The following is a 23,085-nucleotide window of genomic DNA, read 5'->3' as shown; positions in this document are numbered from 1 at the left end:
ACAATTGGCTAGCAAATTATTCTTAAATGGGTTCAGAAATATACGTATATGGCCAGGCACGGTGGTTTACGCCTAAAATCCCAGCACTTTGGGAGACTGAGGCTGGAGGATCACCTGAGGTCAGGAGTTCGAGACCAGCTTGGCCAACATGATGAAACCCCATATCTACTAAAAATACAAAAATTGGCCAGTCATGGTGGCGCATGCCTGTAATCCCAGCTACTCAGGAGGCTGAGGCAGGAGAATCGGTTGGACCTGGGAGGCAGAGGCTGCACTGAGCCAAGATTGCACCACTGCCCTCCAACCTGGGTGACAGAGCAAGACTCTGTCTTAAAAAAAAAAAAAAGAAATATACATATATGTCTATATATATATAAAGAGAGAGACAGAGACAGAAGAGAGACAGATAAAGTAAGTATAGTTAGATGTTAATAGTTTTGGGTGAGGGGCATTCAAGAATTCTTTGTTGGCTGAGTGTGGTGGCTCATGCCTATAATCCCAGTGCTTTGAGAGGCTGAGGTGAAAGGATGGCTTGAAGCCAAGAGTTTGAGACGAGCCTGGGCCACATATCAAGACCCCATCTCTACAAAAAAGTTAAACATTAGCTGTGCATGCTGGTGTGCACCCATGTTCCTAGCTACTTGGGAGGCTGAGGCAGGAGGATCGCTTGAGCCCGGGAGTAAGAGGCTGTAGTGAGCCATGATCATGCCACTGCACTCCAGGCTGGGCGGCAGAGTGAGACCTCATCTCTAAAATAAATAAGTAAATAAATAAATATTTAAAGAAATTGTCCTGTTCTCTAAAATGTTTCTGAAAGTCTGAAATGACATCATAACTTTTTTTTTTTTTTTAATAAAAAAGAATTGACTGAGTATCCTTTGGTTATAGTATCATGAGGCACTTCTTTTTTGTGCTTTCCTGTTTTCTAAGTTTTATGCATGGAGTGATTTTTTTGAAAGAGGAGAAAAACATTAAAAAGGCAAGAGAATCTGAAAGAAGCTTGGGTGAAGGAGCTCAAACAAGCAACTCTGAAGGATAGCAAGTAAAGATTATTCCCGGCTGGGCATGGTGGCCCATGCCTGTAATCTCAGCACTTCGGGAGGCCGAGGTGGGTGGATCCCCTGAGGTCAGGAGTTTGAGACCAGCCTGACTGTTGGTGAAACCCCGTCTCTACGAAAATACAAAAATTAGCTGGGTGGGGTGGCGGGCTCCTGTAATCTCCGCTACTCGGGAGGCTGAGGCACGAGAATCGCTTGAACCCAGGAGGCGGAGGTTGCAGTGAGCCGAGATCATGCCATTACACGCCGGCTGGGGCAAAAAGAGCGAAACTCTGTCTCAAAAAGCAAACAAAAAATTATTCCCACCCAAAAGCATGAGGGGATGGAGACCCAGGAACACAAGAGTACCAGGAAATATGTGTGGCATCAGCTGGAAATGAGGAAAACATCCGTGTATTTGTTGAGCCCAGAAGCACTTCCAGGAGCTACATGCTGGGCTCGAATCTAGATAAGCCCGTTTCCCATCCTCAGAGGATTATCCTGAATGCCAAATAAGCCAATGAAGGGAAAAGAGCCTGGGGAAATGGCATTATTCCCCTCCTAGCTATAGCTTTTGTTTCATGTGTCTATATGAACAGGCTAATTATGGATGTGTCTTTTATTATAAGTCAAATGAAACAGTTTTTCATAAGGCGGCTGATCAGAAACTATAAATAAGTTATTATTTGCTTCACCAAAGGTGACTATAACATCTTTACTGCCTTGTGATAAAATCCATCTGATGATACAAACAAAATTGTCAGAATAATAAAGCCTTGAAACATATACAACAAAGTAACAACTTTCTGTCTCTCACAATTGGATCTGAAACATACTTTCCATTCCAAATGATGGCACAGAATATCAATACTTGCAGTTCCCTAAATATTGATTCTCTTTCCTGCCTTTGTATTAATACATGTTCTTCCCTCTGCCTAATATTTTTCTCAGTTTGGCAAAAAAATTTTCATATGTTAAGGTTCAGCCCATAAATTACTACCTCTGGAAGACTTTCCTGACGTGTCAGGCTAAGTTATTTTCTTCCTTTCTATGCTCCCCAAATCCCCTATTATAGATATTATAAGATTGCACTGGAATCATTACTTTACATATCAGTTTCCTCCTCCTCCTCCTTCTCCTCCTCTTCCTCCTCCTCCCAAAGTGCTGGGACTTTAACCTCCTCAAGGGAAGGGGCCGTAGCTTAATCATCCAGTGCCCAGGACAGTGCTGGACACGGTAGCTGCTCATTATGTGCATTTGACAAGCATTAACTGAGCACTTACTACAGGCTAGGCACCGTGTGAGGCTCTGAAAAAATAAAGATGAATAGGGAACTCAGAGACTGACAAGTAAACCCACAGTAAAAATACAATGCTAAAAAGCAGGTGTGCACAGAGTTCTATGGGAGAACAAAAGAGGGGTGTCTTATCTGTGGTGGGGAGGGGAGCACCACAGAGAAAGGGGAACTCAAGGACAGCTTCCAGGTAGAGATGAGATTTAAGCTAAGCCTTGAAGTATACAGCGTGTGCAATTGCCTGGAAATGTGGGAGAGCATGGCACATTCTGAGCGGATTTTTTTTTTCTTTTTTTGAGACAGAGTCTTGCTCTCTTACCCAGGCTGGAGTGCAGTGGCATGATCTCAGCTCACTGCAAACTCCGTCCCCCGGTTCAAGTGATTCTCCTGCCTCAGCCTCCCAAGTAGCTGGGATTACAGGCACATGCCACTACTGTCTGGCTAATTTTTGTATTTTTATTAGAGATGGGGTTTCACCATGTTGGCCAGGCTGGTCTTGAACTCCTGACCTCAAGTGATCTGCCTGCCTTGGCCTCCCAAAGTGCTGGGATTACAGGCGTGAGCCACTGTGCCTGGCCATTTGACTCTTGCTTTTTGAAATCTAGCCATCCTGCCCTCCCATGTGCTCCTGGGACCAAGAGCCAGTTCTTGTGGGTCCTATGGAGGGCAGTCCATCTTTTGCAGTCAAGTCTACTTTCTCTTGGGTGACTTATGGATATGACAGCATCTCCCAGAAGGCTGGGGACACTGCATAGCGCCTGGTGCTGAGTGGATGCGGAGAAATGACGGCTAAATGGAATTACATACTCTTCACCTTCTCACTCAACTTTCTTAGGACCAAACACAATTACTTTCTATTAGACTTTAGCTTGAGGAAAGTACTTTCCCTATAGGAGATTCTGCATACTTTAAGGTATAAGAAAAGGAACACTGGATAACCCAATGCATTTCCCTTTTTGTCTTTCTCCCAGGAACATTTCAGCCAAATTTATAGCTTATGTGTTGAGCATGGGGATGTTTGGAAGTAACAATTACTTTTTTCATCCTTCAACCCCCAAATTTTATGTTTCATCCTTCAAAGACTTACATAAAGACATTATGGTTTTTTAAAAAATTTAATTTTATTTATTTATTTTTTTTGAGATGGAGTCTCACTCGGTTGCCCAGACTGGAGTGCAGTGGTACTATCTCGGCTCACTGCAACCTCTGCCTCCCAGGTTCAAGCGATTCTCCTGTCTCAGCCTCCCAAGTAGCTGGGATTACAGGCATGTGCCACCATGCCCAGGTAATTTTTGTATTTTTAATAGCGACAGGGTTTCACCATTTTGGCCAGGCTGGTCTTGGACTCCTGAGCTCAGGTGATCCACCCACCTTGGCCTCCCTAAGTGCTGGGATTACAGGCGTAGAGCCACAAGACATTATGTTTTAATCTGTAAGCTGCCTCAAGACATCCCCAAAAGAGGTGTGGTACAAACCTAAGCTATATCCAGTGCCTCCCTATCTGCCAACGGACTCTATTGGTTCTCTAAAAATTTGACTAAGATGAATTACAGCATTTGGGAAGTAGCTAGGGACCTCTGAACAGATAACTGCTGACAAGCCAGTCAGCCAGTGGAGTATTTTTTGAGCATCCACCTTGAAGCTAGCATGGAATTTAAAAATCCTCATTCCTGCTTATGGTAGGAGGTGAGGAACAGGGGGTCTTCTACATAAGCCTCCTCCAGCATTCCAGTGCTCTGGGGACTTAAAAGTAGCTCCTTCTCAGTGAAAAGCTGGCAACCTGGTTTATGCAGCTCCTTTTCTGGGATACTCAAGCAAGGAGCATCTCACAGCCCATCCGGATCCATTACGAACATCACAGAGTCTATCCCGGCCACATCAGGAGTCAGGATCTGTGGACTCAGGTCATAGGCAAATGTCTGGGCCAGAACTAAACACTGGGATGGATCAGACACATGGTGGGGCTAGGCCAGTATTAGTGTATTCTCTAATATTCTCTAGGTTCTGTTTTCCCCAACCAGGTTCTCTGGGTACAATCCTCAGAGCCCACGAGCACATTCCTAGGAGGGGAAATGGGGTGGGGGCAGTCAAATGACAGCATCTAAACCAGGGAACAGGACATGAGGTTGGACTGGCATTGTGTGTGTGTGTGTGCGTGTGTGTGTGTATATTAGAGGCTAAGGAAGATGGATCAGGGGTCAGACAATTCTAATTCATGCTGCTTAATCCTGTCTCTGCCACTCACTTTCTCTGTGACCCAGACAATCCTCTGCCTTCCCTGGGCAGAACTCCTGAGGCTAGAGCAAGGGTACTACATTCCAGTCATAGCAAGTCCAAAGCACTCTCTGCCGTTCACAGTTCCAGGTTCTTTCTGCTGCCTCCAAAGCCCATTCTCTTTAAGCACATTAGCAAACTCCTACTCATCCTTCAAGGTCTAGCTCAAATGTCACCTCCTTTGTTAAACCTTCCTTAGCTCTCCCTGTCAGAGCTAGTGGTTGCTCTCTTTACTCCTGCAGTACTTTGTACACACAACTACCACAATGTATCATACCCAGCTGTGGATATGTCTGTTTTTCCCACTAGATTGAATTCCTGGAGAACAGAGATGATGTCATATTTATTTTGGTATCTGTTATAGTATTTAGCACAGTGTCTAACACAAGAAATAATCACTGAGTTCATGAATGAGTGAACGGTTGATCTAGGAGGCACTGCCTGGATATCAAGGAAGGGATTTCATCTTGGGAAGATTTAGTAATACACATGAAAGCACCAAGCACAATTCCTGGTATCTATTAGAGGTTTCAAAAAACACTTGCTGAAATTCAAGCTATTGTGGTTTGACTTCCTTGCTTGATGAGGTAATAGGTTCCATTATTCCATTTGAAAAAAAAAAGAGATAAAATCCACTAAAGGAAAAAAGTCCCATTCACTTTTAGACAGAATGACCTTGCTTTCATCTCTTTACACCTAGATCCATTAATCAATCATCAGCCATGTCAGAAGTCTAACCTTTACAGCTCAGTTAGCCAATTCTTAAGATGTCTGTCACCCTTTAAGTGCGGAAAGAGGTGTAAACCCAGAGGAAAGTGAGAAAAATCTCAGAATGCAAGCAGAGACCAAAATAGCTGGACTGAGCCAAAGACATAGAGATCATAGACAATACGATGTGATTGGTCTGCCGGCCAGAAGGCAGGATTTGGGTTCCTGAGAAGCCAAAGCTGAGAAGTCCCGGAGTGGTGGCAGTGAAAAGAGAGAGCAGAGAATACCAAGGAGAACAAAATGTGGACAGAAGAGGGAAGACAGTGGCAGACAGCAGAGGCGGTGGTGAGGTTAGAAGTGGCAATGGGGGTGGCAAGAGGCAGATCTCTGGCAGTGCCGATAAGTGCTTCTGGAAACAGAGATGACCGTGGGGAAGGATGGAAAAGGTGGGTCAGTTAAAACAGTGGGGTCTCCGGGGGCATTCGGGAGCATCACAGCTGAGTGGGAGCCTGAACCAGGACCATACGGGCCTGGAGAAGGAGTGAGGAAAATGATCAGGATTAGGTGTTTGATCAGAAATGAAGGGGCGAGGAGGTATTATCAGAAAGGCCAGAGGTAAAGTCTACAAAAAAGGACCAGGCAGGAAGATATCAAATTTGGAAGCAGGGGCTAGAAGGAGGAAGAAAGAATAAAAGATCCCCATGAAAGAGTTGGGGCAACTGAGGTCATAATCTAGGGTGATGAGGTGAGCAACAGGAAACAGGCATTGGTCTCAACATGCATGGGAGTTTCAAGTCCAGTTCTAGAGGCTTTATATGCAGAGGGACTGTGACAAACTGGAGCTTGACTAAGGGAGCGTGGCCGAGAGAGTAAGGGGACCGGGAACCATGTCCTGGGAGGACAGATGAGGGGTGTTTAGGTTGGAGAAGGGAGACTGTATTAAGGAGAACGGGAGCATAAAGGAGGACATTCTGGTTGGTACAGAGGGCAAGACTAAGACCAGAATGAGAGATTATAGGACAGAGATCTTGACTCATTATAAGAAACAACTTTTTATCATTCTACTATAAAGACACATACACATGTATGTTTATTGCAGCACTATTCCCAGTAGCAAAGACTTGGAACCAACCCAAATGCCCATCGATGATAGACTGGATAAAGAAAATGTGGCACATGTACAACATGGAATACTATGCAGCCATAAAAAAGAATGAGTTCATGTCCTTTGCAGGGACATGGATGAAGCTGGAAACCATCATCCTCAGCAAACTAACACAGGAACAGAAAACCAAACACCACATGTTCTCACTCATAAATGGGAGTTGAACAATGAGAACACACGGACACAGGGAGGGGAACATCACACACCGGGGCCTATTGAGGGGTGGGGGGCAAAGGGAGGGAGAGCATTAGGACAAATACCTAATGCATGTGGGGCTTAAAATCTAGATGACAGGTTGACAGGCGCAGCAAACCACCACGGCACATGTATACGTATGTAACAAACCTGCACGTTCAGCACATGTATCCCAGAACTTAAAGTAAAACAAATAACAACAACAATAATAATAATAATAATAAAAGAAATTACAGGCCCTGTGACCCCAAAGATATCCCTGAGTTTAAACACTGTTTTTCAAGGTTTTGTTTACTTTGCTTTGTTTCTTTTTTTTTTTTTTTTTGGAGGCTCATAAACAGGTCTATTCCCTGGGGGGCAAAAAAAAAAAAAAAAAAAAAAAAGAAACAACTTTTTAACAGTCAGAGATCTTCCAAGTGTAATAACAATGATACTAACTACCATCTTTAGAATGCCTACTAAGTACCCAGCACAGGCACTCTACTGTGCTAGGCACCCTAGAATGCAACAATTCCATGAGGCAGGAATTATGACCTCCCAATTTACAGATGAGGAAACAGATTCAAAGAGGTTAAGTAATTACAGCTGGCCCTCCATATCCATGGATATCTTGCGGATATGGCAGGCTATAAGGGACTTGAGCATCCACGGATTTTGGTATCTGAGAGGGTCCAGGAAGCAACCCCTTGTGGGTATCAAGGGATGATTGTATCCAGGGCCCTAAAGCTAAGAAATGGCAGAATTCAGGCATATTCCATATGGCCAGAGTGTTGGACAGGCAGCCCTTCCCCCTCCCAGGACCTCTTAAACCTCGCACTCCTTGAGTGCAATGCCTTATCTCAGACAATAGTGAGCTCAATACGCTGGTGCTATGTCAGGGTATGGGACCATCAGCTACCCAGTTGTCCAAACCGGCAGCCTCATAGGACCCACGACTCTTCCCTCTCCTTCACTGCCCACATCCCAATTTCTTTTTGTTTGTTTGTTTTGAGACAGGGTCTCGCTCTCAGCCATGGCTCACTGCAGCCTTGAACTTCTGGGCTCAAGTGATCCTCCCACATCAGCCTCCTGAGTAGCTGGGACTACAGGCGTTTGCCACCATGCCTGGCTAATTTTTCTTTTTAAATATTTTGTAGAGACGAAGTCTCGCTGTGTTGCTAGGGCTGGTCTTGAACTCCTAGGCTTAAGTGATACACCTGCCTTGGCCTCACAAAGTGCTGGGATTACAGGCGTGAGCCACAAGCACTCTAGTCTTTTACCAAATAACTGTTGGTCCTACCTCCTAAACATCGAATGTTTATTTCTGTCCCTTCATTCAATAAATATTTATTGAGGACCTACTATGTACCAGGTACTGTGTGCTAGGGCTAAAAGAGCAAACAAAAACATTCTAGTCCCAGCCTGGCCAACATAGCAAGATACCTCTCTACAAAAAAAAATTGAAAAACGGCCAGGCGTGGTGGCTCATGCCTGTAATTCCAGCACTTTGGGAGGCCGAGGTGGGCAGATCATGAGGTCAAGAGATCAAGACCATCCTGGCCAACATGGTGAAACCCCGTCTCTACTAGAAATACAAAAATTAGCCGGGCATGGTGGCGTGCGCCTGTAATCCTAGCTACTCGGGAGGCTGAGGCAGGAGAATCGCTTGACCCTGGGAGGCGGAGGTTGCAGTGAGCCAAGATCACACCACTGCACTCCAGCCTGGCGACAGAGCAAGACTCTGTCTCAAAAAAAAAAAAAAAAAGAAAAAAGAAAAAAAGAAAAAATTAGCCAGGCGTGGTGACACACCCCTGTAGTCCTAGCTACTCTGGAGACTCGGGCAGGAAGATCCTTGAGCCCAGAAGTTGGAAGCTGCAGTGGGCTGTGGGCGACAGAATGAGACCGTGTCTAAAACAGAAACAAAAACAAAAACCCAAAACACCTTTCTAGTTACTTTCTAGTAGTTACGGTCTAGTGGAAGAAACATTTGGGAATAAGTGCTGTGAAGATAGAGCAGGTTGGAGAGATGGAGAGTGATGGGACAGCTGTTTATGGAGGGTGATCAGGGACAATCTCTTTGAGCAGGTGACATTTAAGCAAGAGATCTGAAGGAAGTGAGGGAGTGGACCCTGTGGCTACTAGGAAAGAATGTTCCAGGATGGGGGAACAGTAAGTGTGAATGCCCTGAGGTAGCTTTAAGAGCTTTCCATCTCTGCAGTCAACAGCCTTTATGATGTGGTCCCTGACTCCCTCTGCAACCCCTTTTATCTTTCCCCACCTAGTGCTCTGTGTTCCAGTGAGTTCCAGTTCTCCTGGCCGTTACACGTATTGTTCCTTCTGTTCAGTTCACTCTTCCTTCCTCTCTCTTTGGGGAGTCTTGAACCCTTACATCTATTTCAGAAGGTCCTTGTACATCCCTGTCAGTCCCCCATCTGTTTCCTTATCGCAATTCTTATCACACTGTATTGTAACCACATGTTGAATTATCTGTCTCTTCCTTTTGACTCTAAAATGCATATATGTCCTCCTCATCATTGTCACCCTAACAGCTAGCACAGGGCCTGCCATAACCATGACAAAATGGACATGTTCGGTGTCACTTATAATTGACTACGTTACCATTTAGAAACGTCTATTAGCACTGGCTCAGTAGCCAGCAGCTTCTGCTCTCTGTGCCTTGCTCTGCTGTTATCTCTGGGTCCCTCACCTTGCCCATCTCCTTGGTCAATCCTAACTTGAGCAAATGGTCCACAGCAGCTTCAACCCCCCACACTAAGATACTATTGTATCACTGTATACAGGCATGAATGGTGGCCTAAGATCATTCTTCCTCATCCATTGCTATATTGGCTTAATGCTTACAACTGGGTTTTTTTCCTCAGTTTCTTTTTCTTTTTTTTTCTTTTTCTTTTTTTTCTTTTTTCTTTTTTTTGAGACGGAGCCTTGCTCAGTCACCCAGGCTGGAGTGCAGTGGTGCAATCTTGGCTCACTGCAAGCTCCGCCTCCCGGGTTCACGCCATTCTCCTGCCTCAGCCTCCTGAGTAGCTGGGACTATAGGCACCCGCCACCACGCCCGGCTAATTTTTTGTATTTTTAGTAGAGATGGGGTTTCACGGTGTTAGCCAGGATGGTCTCGAACTCCTGACCTCGTGATCCGCCCGCCTCGGCCTCCCAAAGTGCTGGGATTACAGGCGTGAGCCACTGCGCCCGGCCTTTTTCCTCAGTTTCTTTCTCTGGCATTCAAGTTCTAAGCTGAGACTGCTATGACCCTAATCTATTTTTCAGGGTCTCAGATTCCCTGCCTAGTTCTTAGACAGCCTCCTCCAGAGAGTTTGACTGTATTCTCAATACACCTGGGAGCTGAATGGGGTCCTAGCTAAAAAGACAGCTCACTTGGGACCAAGATGCTACCACATACCAAATATTACCTAACTTTTCTCTTTCCAGCTGAGTGCCCCTGGGCAAATGACCTAACTTCTCTAAGCATCACATTCCTCATCTGTTAAATAGATGTTTAAAGAAGGGTTGTTAGGAGGACTCAATGAGATGATGCACGTGGTAGGTAAAATAATGACCCTTCAAAGACATCCACATCCTAATCCCCAAAACCTGTGAATATGGTACCTTACATGGTAAAAGAGACTTTTTAGAAATGATTAAGATAAGGATCTTCAGATGGGGGAGATGATCCTGGATTATCCAGGTGGGTCTAATGAAATCACAAGCATCCTTATAAGAGGAAGGCGCGGGGGCTTAAGTCAGAGAAGGTGTTGGGAGACATGGGTTATAGCAGTGCTGCTGATGCTAGAAGGGGCCACAAGCCAGGGGATGCGGGCAGTCGCTAGACACTGGAAAAGGCAAGGAAGGGATCCTCTCCTAGAAACTCCAGCAGGAATGCAGCCCTGCCAATAACTTGATTTCAGTCCAGCAAGACCCATTGTGGACTTCTGACCTCTGGAAATGTAAGATAACAAGCCTGTGTTGCTTTAAGAAATAAGTTTGTGGTAATTTGTTACAGTAGCAAGAAGCATTTAGCAGATTCTGGCATGTAGTAAGTGTTCTTACAACGTTATTGTCTATTCCTGCTCCCATACTCCTCGGAGAGAACCCGCTGAAAGGCAGAGATGCTTGGCTCCATTCCCGGCTCCCCCACCAACTTGCTCTTAGTGATTTTTTTTTTTTTTTTTTGAGATGGAGTCTCACTCTGTCACACAGGCTGGAGTGCAGTGGTGCGATCTCAGCTCACTGCAACCTCTGCCTTACGGGTTTAAGTGATTCTCCTGCCTCAGTCTCCCGAGTAGTTGGAATTACAGGTACTTGCCACCATGCAGGGCTAATTTTTGTATTTTTAGTTACTAAAAATACAGGGTTTCACCACGTTGGTCAGGCTGGTCTTGAAGTCCTGACTCAGGTGGTTCACTTGACTCGGCCTTCCAAAGTGCTGGGATTACAGGTGTGAGCCACCGTGCCTGGCCCTTGGTGATTTTTAATAAGTCATTTCCCCTCCTTGACCACCACCTTTGGTTATTGCTGCCAGACCACATCACTGGGTCTCTCTGATGACTCCTCAGGGATCAGTCCTATCACTGTGTCAGTTCCCTCCACGTCTTGTCTCACCAAAACCCTGCTTCCTCCTCTACCCATATAAGTGAGGTCCCAGCCTTGCTGCTAAGACCACCTGAGTTATATGACTAATTTGTAAAATTTCATACTGAAGGCATGACCATTCAGGTATCTAGAAAATACACTGGTCAACGATACTCAGCAATCATCTCATTTAACATACTCATTTTGCAGAAGAGAGAAAGAAAACTCCGGGAGGGAAAATGACTCGTTCCAAATCACAGAGCAAGCTGGTAAGGAAGCCAGACATGGAGGCAAGCATCTCTGCCTCTCGGAGGGCTTTCTGTCATGCCGCACCCTCTGCACTAGCTCTAGTTTGCCTCCAAATGCTGTCTCTTTTCTTTTTTTTTTTTTCTTCTTCACTTACAGCCAATCTAAAAAGGGCCCTCAGGATCGCCCACAATGCCCAGCTTAGCTTCTTGACAAACACCTTAATGGCGCAGCATTGCCTGTTGGCTGCCATCGGCTCTTGAGTGGGTGGTAAGTGCACTAGCGGGAATTCCCTGGCGCTCTGCAAAATGTCCTTGGCCCACTCCCAGGAGGCCACCACAAGCCAGATGATCACCATACCCGGGGAGGTGGCACATTTGGGGTTTTGGGTCAGCACTGGGATGCCCAAGTTTTGCAGTTCTGGGGAGGCCTCTGCCCACAGTCAGGAGTGTGGCCATGGTCTCATTCGCTCTCTGGAAAAGGAGAGGCCATAGTCTTCCTCGCCCTTTCCAAGGCCCTCCTGCAAATCTGCCAATTTTCTGTCCCCTGAGGCTCGACTTCTTGATGAGTTAAGAAAAGGGAAAAGTGAAGACAAAGACCAGTGGTCAGGTCTCAGTGTTTTTTTAATTTTAATTTTAATTTTGGAGACGTAGTCTCGCTCTTGTCATGCAGGCTGGAGTGCAATGGCACGGCTTTGGCTCACTGCAACCTCAGCCTCTCGGGTTCAAGCGATTCTCCTGCCTCAGCCTCCTAAGTAGCTGGGATTACAGATGCCCACTACCACGCTCAGCTAATTTTTTGTATTTTTTAGTAAAGATGGGGTTTTCACCATATTGGCCAGGCTGGTCTCGAACTTCTGACCTCAGGTGATCCACCTGCCTCAGTCTAACAAAGTGCTGGGATGACAGATGTGAGCCACCACACCCGGCCTAATTTTTTAAAGACAGGGTTTCACTCTGTGGCCCAGGCTGCAGTGCAGTGGTACAATCTCTGCTCACTGTAGCCTCAACCTCTTGGGCTCAAGCAATCCTCCTGCCTCAGCCTCCCAAGTAGCTGTGACTGTAGGTGTATGTCACCACACCCAGCTAATCTTTGTATTTTTTGTAGAGATGGGGTTTCGCCATGTTGCCCAGGCTGGTCTCAAACTCCTGGGCTCAAGCGATCCTCCCAGCATGGCCTCCCAAAGTGCTAGGATTACAGAAGTGAGCCACCACAGCCAGACCAAGCCTCAGTTTCTTAACTGCAACAGGGAGATGGTTGAACTAAATAAGCTGTAAGTCATGTTAAAAAGTTCCATTATTTTAGCCTAAGTGGACTGACCGTGAAGCTGATCTTCTGGTTCCTCATTGTCAGTCTTAAAGTCCAAATTATTTAGCATAACACTACAACCCTTACAATGTGATGCCAATGTACCTTTCCAGCCCTATCTTCTTTAGTAGAGATGGGCTTCTGCTGTTTCGCTCAGGCTGGAGTGCAGTGGCGCAATCCTAGCTCACTATGACCTCAAACACTTGGTCTCAAGCAATCCTCCAGCCTCAACCTCCTGAGTAGCTGGGATTACAGGCATGAGCCACTATGCCCGGCTCTACCAGCCTCATGTTCTGTCCTGTACCTTCTGCCCTTCATTGCTTACTTCACGTACCCCAACCTCTAGCTATACTGACCTAATTGTGTTGCCTGGACACATCCTGCAGAGTCCTGCCTCTGCCTTTATTTCATTCCCTCTCCCTAGAATTCCTTTCCCACATGTACTCTGACCTCCCCATGGTGTGCTACTTCAAAATGCAACTTGAATGCCACTTCATCAGGGAGGGCTATCTGCCCGGGGTTAAATGGACTTTCTCTGTGCTCCCAATGGTGTTATATGTATCCTCATTTATAGCATATTTTGTATTACATTATAAATAATGGTTTACATGCCTATAGTCCCCTTTGAACTCATCCTCATGGTAAGTTACAGCCTGGTGGGAGAGATAGGCATGGAAATATTAAACATTTCATTACAGTGGTAATAAGTAGAATGAAAGAGAAGAGCCAGGAGCTACAAAAGTGTGTGGCAGGAGATACAGGCTGTGATATCAGGGATGGCCTCCCTGAGAACATGACATCTCAGCTGACATCTGTGAATGAACAGAAGGCTAGGTGAAGGCTGAGAATGAGCATTCCAGGAAAGAGTATCTTACTGAATTCCTGAATGGGAAGGAGCTGGTATATTAGAACAAGAGAAGGAAGGACAGGGTGACTGGAGTCTCGTGACCAATGGGGAGAATGGGTGGTATAAAAAGAAGTCAGAGAGATGGGAAGGACTCAGTCACGCAGGGCCTCATCGGCTTCATTAAACATGTTTTTGTTTTTGTTTTACACAGGGTTTTGTGCTATGGCTCAGGCTTGAGTGCAGTGGTGTGATCTCTGTCCACTGTAGCCTCAGCTTCCTGGGCTCAAGCAATGCTCCTGCCTCAGACTCCCAAGTAGCTGTGACTATAGGCACATGCCACCACACCCAGCTACTCTGTATTTTTTGTAGAGATGGGGTTTTGCCATGTTGCACAGGCTGGTCTCAAACTCCTGGGCTCAAGCAATCCTTGTGGGTGCCGGGTCCAAGGGAGTTTATAATATTGTTCTTCCAATTTTCATATGCATTTGAAAGTTTTCCATAATAAAACTAAAAAGAAGTGATAGTAGTACAGTAATAATAGTTTAATCTTTGTCCTAAGAGTCATTTTAAGCAAGGTGAGGGTGGGAGTAAGATGATCAGATTTTGGGTTGTTTTAATTTTTTTGTATTATTCAATATTTCAATCATTCAGAAAGGCATAAAATAATAAAATATATATTGGAAAATCACCAGCCAGCTTTGTCAAACATTAGTTTTTGTCATATTGGCTTCAGATATAACTGACTCCTGAGTGGATTGATTGATTAATTGATTGATTGATTTTTGAGACAGAGTCTTGCTTTGGCTGGAGTACAGTAGTTCAATCTCGGCTCACTGTAACCTCCACCTCCCAGGTTCAAGTGATTCTTGTGCCTCAGCCATCCAAGTAGCTGGAACTACAGGCACGTACCACCACGCCTAGCTAATTTTTTTGTATTTTTAATAGAGATAGGGTTTCACCATGTTGGCCAGGCTGGTCGCAAACTCCTGGCCGCAAATGATCTTTATACATACATATGTATAGAGAGAAAGGAGTAAAGAACAACTCCTGACTTTCTGGCCAAGTGCTTTTGGGGCCCTTTATGCCTCCTACGTGTTTGTGGCATAGAATTGAGTCTTTAAATTACTGCTAACAGGCAAAGCCAGGGCTCATGCCTGTAAGCCCTTTGGGAGGCCAAGGTGGGTGGATCACCTGAGCCCTAAAATGAGTACTCACCCGTAAGTTGTGCTAAGAAAGCTTAAAAGCATTCAGGGCAGGAGCCAGCAGCCAGAACAACTCAAGAAGAAGCCCCAGTCCCTCTACTTCCTCAACATGGCTCTAAGCAGGTCGCTCATCTGCTCAGAAACCTTTAATGACTCCCCTCAGCCTTTGGACAAAAGCCAAATGCACAATCTGCTCTCAGCCTCCCTCTCCAGCCTCTTCTCCTTATACACTCTTACTAGAAACAGCAAGTGACTTGATGCTCCAGGCACATCATATTATCCACTGTTTCCTAAACATGCCATGCATTTTTGTGGAACCATGGTTCATCTTTTTCATTGTCTGGACGGACCCACTCACCCTTCTCCATCATTCTCCTTCCTCAAAGGTTCATCTCAAGTACCACCTTCTTCCTGAAGCATTCTCTGGCTTCCCCAACCTCAACTGGGGAACCTCATCTCCTCCCTCTTCAGTGCTTCCCTACACCTTGTTAAACCTCTAGCATGCATTCATTTATTCTCCAGAAAAGGTACCGACTTTTGTGTGCCAAGCACTATTCAAAGAAGTTGATGGGAATTAGATAACAAAATTAATTTAAAAATATTTATCACATGTCCAGAATGTATCATTCACTGTGCTAGGTACTGAGGAGATATTGGCTGTGGTTTGTTCTTCCTGTTTTGAGTTCAAACAATACCATACTATAGGGCTAGGCATTTCCTAAGATTAGTCTTTTGGGTACAATGATAATTTACTTTTATTAGTTCTAAAAATACCTCTTTCAAGGACTGGAGTAGGACATACTTGAAAGTAGAAGACTGGCTAAAAGGCTAGAATAATAATCCAGAATGGGAAACTTGCATAGTGGGCAGAGTGCTGAGCCCAAGAATAGAAAACCTAGCTTCTGTTCTTTGCTTTAATTTTTTTTTTTTTTTCTTTTGAGACGGCGTCTCACTGTTTTGCCCAGGCTGGAGTGAAGTGGCACAGTCTTGGCTCACTGCAACCTCTCCCCCCGGGTTCAAGCAATTCTTCTGCCTCAGCAGCTGGGATTACAGGTGTGCTCAGATAATTTTTGTATTTTTAGTAGAGATGGGGTTTCACCCTGTTGGCCAGGCTGGTCTCAAACTCCTGACCTCAGGTGATCCACCTGCCTCAGCCTCCCAAAGTGCTAGGATTACAGGCGTGAGCCACCATGCCCGGCCTGCTTTAATGTTTATGAGCTATGTATGGGTCCTTAGACATGATGATAGACAATTCACATCATCTTTGAGTCTCCATTTACTCACCTATAAAGTGAGGACAATGTCTTCCTTATCTACCTCATGGTATTGTTGCCAGGACCAAATAGGGCCACATACACAGCATATGGGAAGTGCAAAGCACCTTATAAATATAAGCAGCTATGAAAGTAATATGACACCCCACGGTAAAAATAAGAGAAAATGAATTAAAAATACAGCAGACTAGATCCAGCATATGTAAAGGGAAGAACTTCCTAATAAGGGGGTGTTTTGTTTTTTTTTTTCTCCAGACAAGAATGACGATATACTGGAGGCCATGATCACAATGAAAGAATATTTTGATTTGGGAATATGTTGGTGCTTCTTAGTAGGTCACCCCCACCCCTCCAGTCATTTGGGGTCAAGCTTCCTTGACTGCAGCTTCAAACCAAAGACTGTTCTCCATCTCCTCAGCACAAATCACTCAAAACCAGTCTCAAGGGCAGGAATCCATAAGTCCTGGGTCTAGGAGTCACACTCTGTTACTTATTCATGTGGCCTGTGATAATTGACTTGTCTCTTTCAGCCTGTTCTGATTGTCCTCAGAATCAAGTTGGACACTAGGAAGGCCAGAAAAGTATTTGAGGAACATTCTACTCAGCAAATAAGAGAAGTGGTGCTTTTAATAAATCAAATGAAGGAAGCCAGTTAGAGAATCAGTGGGACCTCCTGATGTGTAAGATACAAAAGAAAGACTAAAGAAAGCATAGGATCCTGTTCTTTGAGCTTCAAGGGGTTGGGGGTTGTGGAGAAAAATAAAGCAAAGGAGAAGACAGACTGAATAAAAATTTTTTTAGGCTTGGTAATGAAAGATCATAGATATGAAATAAAAAATCAATGATAATGAAAAATGCTTTCAATTTAGAAATCAGGAGAACTGGGAAAAGTTCTCCAGTAGTTCAGAATCATCTACTATCAAGTTCTGTGCCCTTGGGCAACTCAATTCAAGAAGTATCTAGTAAGTGCTGTTGTAGGTACTGGGTGATCTCTAAGGTCAGGGTTATCTCTCAATTTCTTTTTTTTTTTTTTTTTTTTTGAGACAGAGTCTCGCTGTGTCACCCAGGCTGGAGTGCAGTGGCGCGATCTCGGCTCACTGCAAGCTCCGCCTCCCGGGTTTACGCCATTCTCCTGCCTCAGCCTCCGAGTAGCTGGGACTACAGGCGCCCGCCACCACGCCCGGCTAGTTTTTTTTTTTTGTATTTTTAGTAGAGACAGGGTTTCACCATGTTAGCCAGGATGGTCTCGATCTCCTGACTTCGTGATCCACCCGCCTCGGCCTCCCAAAGTACTGGGATTACAGGCTTGAGCCACCGCGCCCGGCCCTCTCAATTTCTTTCTATTGATGCCACGATCATTAGATGACTACCTAAAGAGTTATGAAAGAACTCAAGGGTGAGCTTGTGGAACCACTGCCAAAAGGAATAACCTTGCTTTCCACCGAAGGAAGTACAGGTTGGCAATGAGTCCCATCTCTAAGGAGGGTTTTAGAAGGCAGCTTGGACCTACATGCCCATGAGTGCTTATTTCAGATCTATGTAACTTTTTGAGATAAAGGATAAAGAGTAGAATCATTGATTGCTCACTGAATACTTAATGATGAGCATTGAGAGTCGGGGATTTTGTTCAATGTAAAAAAATAAAATATTTTGGTTGATAAAGCCCTGCCTAAGAACCAACCTTCCTCTCCCCAAAAATAATGTTTAACTATTAAAAAATAAATAGGGCTGGGCGTAGTGGCTCACGCCTGTAATCCCAGCACTTTGGGAGGCTAAGGCAGGTGGATCACTTGAGGTCAGGAGTTTGAAACCAGCCTGTCCAATACATCGAAAACCCATCTCTACTAAAAATACAAAAACTAACCGGGTGTGGTGGTGCATGCCTGTAATCCCAGCTACTCAGGAGGCTGAGGCAGGAGAATCGCTTGAACCCGGGAGGCGGAGGTTGCAGTGAGCCGAGATCACCCTGCTGCACTCCAGCCTGGGCAACAGAGTGAGACTCTGTCTCAAAAATAAATAAAAACAAGTAAGTAAATAAATAAATGACAAACTGGCTGGGGTTGCCTTAAAAGTGTTTCCGGAGAAGAGAGAAGAAAATGACAACTAGAGAAATCAGGGAAAGTTTATTGGAGAAGCAGGGCTTGAGCTGAAACTTTATGGAAAGGTTTCAAATGAACGTGCAGAAGGAAATATGTGACAATGTCCAGAGAAACATGGGCAGCCTGTCTAAGGGTAAAGGAGAAATTGAGCTTGTCTGGAGTAAGGATGCATTATCGATAAGCAGTGGGAAATACGGCCTGCTAATGGAGAGGTAGGGTGGAGTCAGACTCCAGAGGGCTTAAAAGACAGAAAGAGGAGTAAGCAATATTATCTGCTGGCTTAAAAGCAACAATATTTCTATAAGGTTTCAATCAAGTGATCCCCTAGTGTTCAGTGAAAGGATAATTAGGCACAATTTATTGAGAGAAGCAGTGGATATAATTTGTCTTTCAGAAAGTTTTCGACAATGTATTAGACATTTAAAATGGAGTCACTGTCAAATTAAGGGTGATGTTTTTGTCACTTAGAAAACAATAGATAGATATAAATGGTCACTTCCATGAATGAAAGGGGATTAAGAGTGCAGGGGGCCCCAAGAGACCTTGCTGGGACCTGTCACACTTAAATTTTTTATAAGTGATCCAGAAGAAGTAGAACAAAGTGAAAATTTCAGGACTTCAGATCATATTAAGCCCTTTCAGACAGGGAAATGCTATGCCAAAAGAGAAGGAAGGAGGAAGGGGTGGAGGAAGGGGGAGGGGGGGAGAGAGAGAGAGAGAGAGAGAGAGAGAGAGAGAGAGAGAGAGAGAGAGCACGAGCGAGCAAATGCTTGAAGGAAGTTACTACGTGCAATGCAAGATGGCAGACAAACGTCAATGTGGAGAAATGTAATGCACTCCGATAAAAATAATCCACACACAGGGTGTTGTGTTCCAGGCTATCAGTTTTGACCCAGGAAAAGGCTTTGGGATCTATTATAGATTGTTCCCTAAAGGCAGTGGCCTAGTGTGTTGAGGTCAGGACAGCTGACAGAGGGAAGGGGGATGCAGGTTGGGACCTGGAGACCAAAGAAGAAACCAACCTTCCTTTATGCAAAACCATAGGGTCCTGTATCTGGAGACAATGGTCAAGTTGACTTCTATTGAAAATTAGGGTCAAAAGATTTCTAGAAAAGAACAACTAAAATGATCCAGAGAATGAGTGTGGCTATTCTAGGGGTCTCGTGTCTTAGGGGGAAACTTAAGTTTAAAAAGACAAAGGCTAAGAGAGGTGGAATAATCAAAGCCTGTACAACTGATAAGGGTAAGGACTAGCTTCCTCTTAATACTTGAAATATCGTAGGAATAAAAAAGTTTTGGAGTTGAGATCGTCTAGCTCTCTCTCCTTATGTTAGACATGGTGAAATTCAAGCCTAGAAAGGGCAAGGAAATGGTTCAAGGTCACACAAACCAATGGGGGTGAAGGTCAGATCAGAGCCCAGGCCTCCTTAATCCCAGGCCAGGGTCTTTCCACCTCATCCTGAGCACTCAGGCAGTCTAAAGGAATCTTTTTCTAGGGTATAAACTTAGGATATGCACTACTTTGACATGTGATAAAACACATGCGAAAACACAAAGAGGCTAGGGAAAGTTTCCACAAAAAGTCAACCAGCAATTATAAAATCTTTGCAGGACAACTGCCAACTGGCACTAAAGGTTCTTTTACACACCGTATCTTTTTTGTTGTTTTGTGGAACCTGTAACCCTTTGAGAGACTGAAGAAATCTAGGGATCCTCACCTAGAAGTAAACACATTTGCACTTACAAACACAAACTTGTACCCAATTTCAGTGCACGTATGACCTCCTGAGCTCCATGCCCAATTAAGAATCTCTCTTGAGGCAGATTCTTTTAAACAGACTGCCTGCTTCAACAAATACACTCCATCTCTTAGGATGGCTGAGGCTATCACTCTGATTTTCCTCAGCAAAATACCACTGTCCCAACATCATTCATTATAATTGCATACCTCTAGGTTGGAAGATACTCGAGAAATTACCTAGTCCAACTGCACCCCCCATGAGATATAGGATAAGGTCATGAGTAAATAAGGGGAGACTAGAGTCAGCCTGCCTAGGTTAGAATTCTAACTCCATCACTCACTAGCTGTGTCACCTTGGGCAAGTTACTTAACCTCTTTGAGTCTGTATCCCCATCTGTAAAATGGGGATAAAAATTGCAACTATTTCATAGAGTAGTTATGAGGATTGAATTGGATAATTCGTATAAAACATAGCACCAGGCCTGGCACATAGTGAGTGTTCAGTAAATGCTAGCTGGCATTATTGTGATGATGCATGCATCCATGCAAGCACTATGCATGCCTCCATCCAATCCCCTCCGAGAGCTTTTACTTGCACATGCCAGTGATGTGCAGCTCGCCGCCTCCTAAGCTGGTTGAGCAGCTCCAATTGTTACAAACTTCTTCCTATATCGAGCCCAAATTTGTCTTCTTGCAACCCCCACTCCCGCTGGCCCTAGTTCTGCCCTGTGGGGCCAAGCGAGAACAAGTCTATCCTACCTCCACCTGACAGCCCTTCAGCTACGAAGACAGTGATCGAGTCCTTCCTCCGCCCTCCCCCCTCCCCCTTCTCCAGCTTGAACATCCTCGGTTTCTTCTCCCAACCCACAACAGACTGGCTGCGCTTACTATTTACTCCGAGGCGTTGTACGGTTCCCTTCACACATAGTCATGCAGGCCACACACCCCACAGCCAACACAAGCGCGACCCTCGAGCTCGGCCCCCGCCCGCTACCCCTGTCCGCGGTGCTGAAGCAGCTCCCGGCCTCGGCGGCCCTCGGCGGCGCGGCCCTCCCCAGCCCCAGCCCTGGGCCGCACCGGCCCCGACCCCAGGCGCGGACCCCCGGCGCGCCGCCTCCGCGAACCCGGCAGCAGGCGCGGCCCGGCCAAGGCCCGGCCCCGGTGCCGCCCCCCGCCCTGCCCGGAGGCCCCGAGCCCGCTCCCCGGCCCCGCGCGCCAGCCCCACCTGCCCGGCGAAGGGCGCCTCCGCCTCGGCCGCCCGCGCCACCGCCACCGCCACCGCCACCGCCGCCCGGTCCCCGGCCCCCGCCGCCGCCGCCGCCCGCGCGGCGACCGGGAGGCAGCAGAGCGCGGGCAGCAGCAGCAGCAGCAGCAGCCGCCCGGGGACCCGCCAGCGGCTCCAGCGCGGGGCCCGGCCCCGCGGCGGCAGCGGCCCCGGCGCGGCGCGGCCGCCCCGGCTCCTCGGCATCCCGGCGGCGGGGCCCGGCCGCCCGGCTGCGATGGCGGCGGCGGCGGCGGCTCCGGCCGGGTCCTCCCGCTGCAGCCGCTGCGGAGCCGCCGAGTCACGGCGCCGCGGACACGCGCCCGGCCCGCCTGCCTTCGCCGCCGCCGCCGCCGCCGCCTGGGCCGCCAGCGCGCCCCCGCCTCCGCGCGCCCCGCCCCGGTGGGGGGCGGCCGGGGGCGCGGGGGCAGCACCCGGGAGGGACCTGCGAGGGAAGGGGCTCCCGGCCAGCCGTAAGGCAGGGGCCGCGGAGCGGCGCTGCGGAGGGGTCGCAGAGGCTAAAAGAACAGCCCTAGAGGCAGGGTCCGAAGGGGTGGAACTGGAGGTCGGGGTCTGGGGGGCAGCCCTGAGCGGGAGGGGGAAGAAGCTAAATCAGTATTCCTGGAGGCAGAACCACTGGATGGCCCTGGGGGAGCATATCCGGGGTTGGGGGTCCGGAACGCTGGGGAGAGGGTCCTGGGGAGTGGCATTGGAGGAGAGGGGGTCTGAGAGGCAGCCTAGGGGAGGAGACTGAGGAGCGGCCCTGGGGTAAAGGCGGGGTTGGAGAGCAGGCTAAAGAAATAGCCCTGGGTCTGAGATTGTGAATCCGGAGAGGGAGCTCTGAGCGGCTCTCCTGGGCCGGGGTGGTGGGGGAAAGGGGTAGAGAAGACCTGAGGAGCGTTTAAGAGGGGGCATTCCTGGGAGACATTAGGTGAAGTTGAGGTGAAGCTCAGTCCCTCACCCCCTAGAGGAAAAGAGCTCATCCAGCTAGGAAGATCATCTTTCATCCAAAACAATCCATATTTATCAAGCGCTTTCTATTTGTAGGGCTCTGGGCTACTTGGGATACTGAAAGAAAAAAAAACAAAACAAAACAAAAAAGAGAAGGCCGATTTCCTGAAGTGCAGAGGTTTACAGCTTGATGAGAAAACATAAACGCAAAGAAAAACAGGATGGCAAACACCACGTGTCAACAAGGACACAGGCGGCTGCTCCAGGGGTCAAGGGAGACCTGATGAGGAGCTGGGGAAGTTAGGAAAAGGTGTAATGGAGGAGGGTGGGACTCTAGCTAGGACCTGAAGGAAAGGCTGGATTTAAACAAGGGGAGGGGAGAAGAGAGAGCATTTCAGGGAGGAAGTTGAGGGTGTACAAGATGTGCCTGAGGCGGCAGATAAGTTTCTCTGGAGCACAGGGTTCCTATAGGAAAGTGTTGGGAAGTGAGGGAAATAGTACAAGACAGTGAATGCTGGGATAATAAAATTGGGTTGTGTTCTGAAGGAAAATGGGGAGAGTGTCATTAAAGGTTGTGTGTGTATGTGTGCGTGTGTGTATGTGTGTGTTTAAGCAGGATGATGTGTGAAAAATAGTATTTTATGATTACCTGGTAATTTGGAGATGCAAAAAGGGGCACAGGCTTTAGTGTCAGACCTATGTTCATATCTTAGCTCTGTTCCATTTTTATAAAATGATGCTAGTATTACTGTATAAGATTGTTTTCAGCATGAGGTCCTTGACACTTAATAGATATTCCATGTTAGTTCCCCTCCCAGTGGAGAGAATAATGACCAGAGGAGGCAGAGAGATTGGTTAGGAGACTAGTATAATAGTCTAGGTAGAAGGAAATAAGGATAACAATAATAATTAACATT

General features: G+C 46.6%; 1 protein-coding gene and 1 long non-coding RNA gene across 5 annotated transcripts in view; one reads left to right on the top strand and one right to left on the bottom strand.

Annotated features, from left to right (window-relative positions):
• The window catches only part of MMP24 (matrix metallopeptidase 24), a 52,580-nt gene extending 31,029 nt beyond the window's left edge, over positions 1-21,551 (bottom strand). The window contains exons 1-2 of one of the 4 annotated variants that reach the window (XM_077951716.1): positions 21,242-21,525; positions 21,182-21,205 (exon numbers count right to left, since the gene is read on the bottom strand). In XM_077951716.1, the coding sequence (XP_077807842.1) occupies positions 21,182-21,205; positions 21,242-21,424 (207 nt within the window). In that variant the 5' untranslated portion in view covers positions 21,425-21,525. Of the gene's footprint in view, positions 1-2,141; positions 2,363-20,844; positions 20,935-21,181; positions 21,206-21,241 lie in introns of those variants that run through there. The other 3 variants (XM_077951718.1, XM_077951717.1, XM_001100890.5) reach the window with 3 other exon arrangements.
• Positions 11,643-23,085, top strand: part of LOC107000422 (uncharacterized) — an 86,733-nt gene continuing 75,290 nt past the window's right edge. Inside the window, exon 1 of the long non-coding RNA XR_001447544.3 lies at positions 11,643-11,755. This is a non-coding gene — a long non-coding RNA (uncharacterized LOC107000422). The remainder of the gene's footprint in view (positions 11,756-23,085) is intronic.

The sequence above is a fragment of the Macaca mulatta genome, chromosome 10, assembly GCF_049350105.2.
Source record: "Macaca mulatta isolate MMU2019108-1 chromosome 10, T2T-MMU8v2.0, whole genome shotgun sequence".
Taxonomy (NCBI): Eukaryota; Metazoa; Chordata; class Mammalia; order Primates; family Cercopithecidae; genus Macaca; species Macaca mulatta.
Note: the sequence above shows the minus strand (reverse complement) of the source record. Positions and strands in the feature narration are given on the sequence as shown.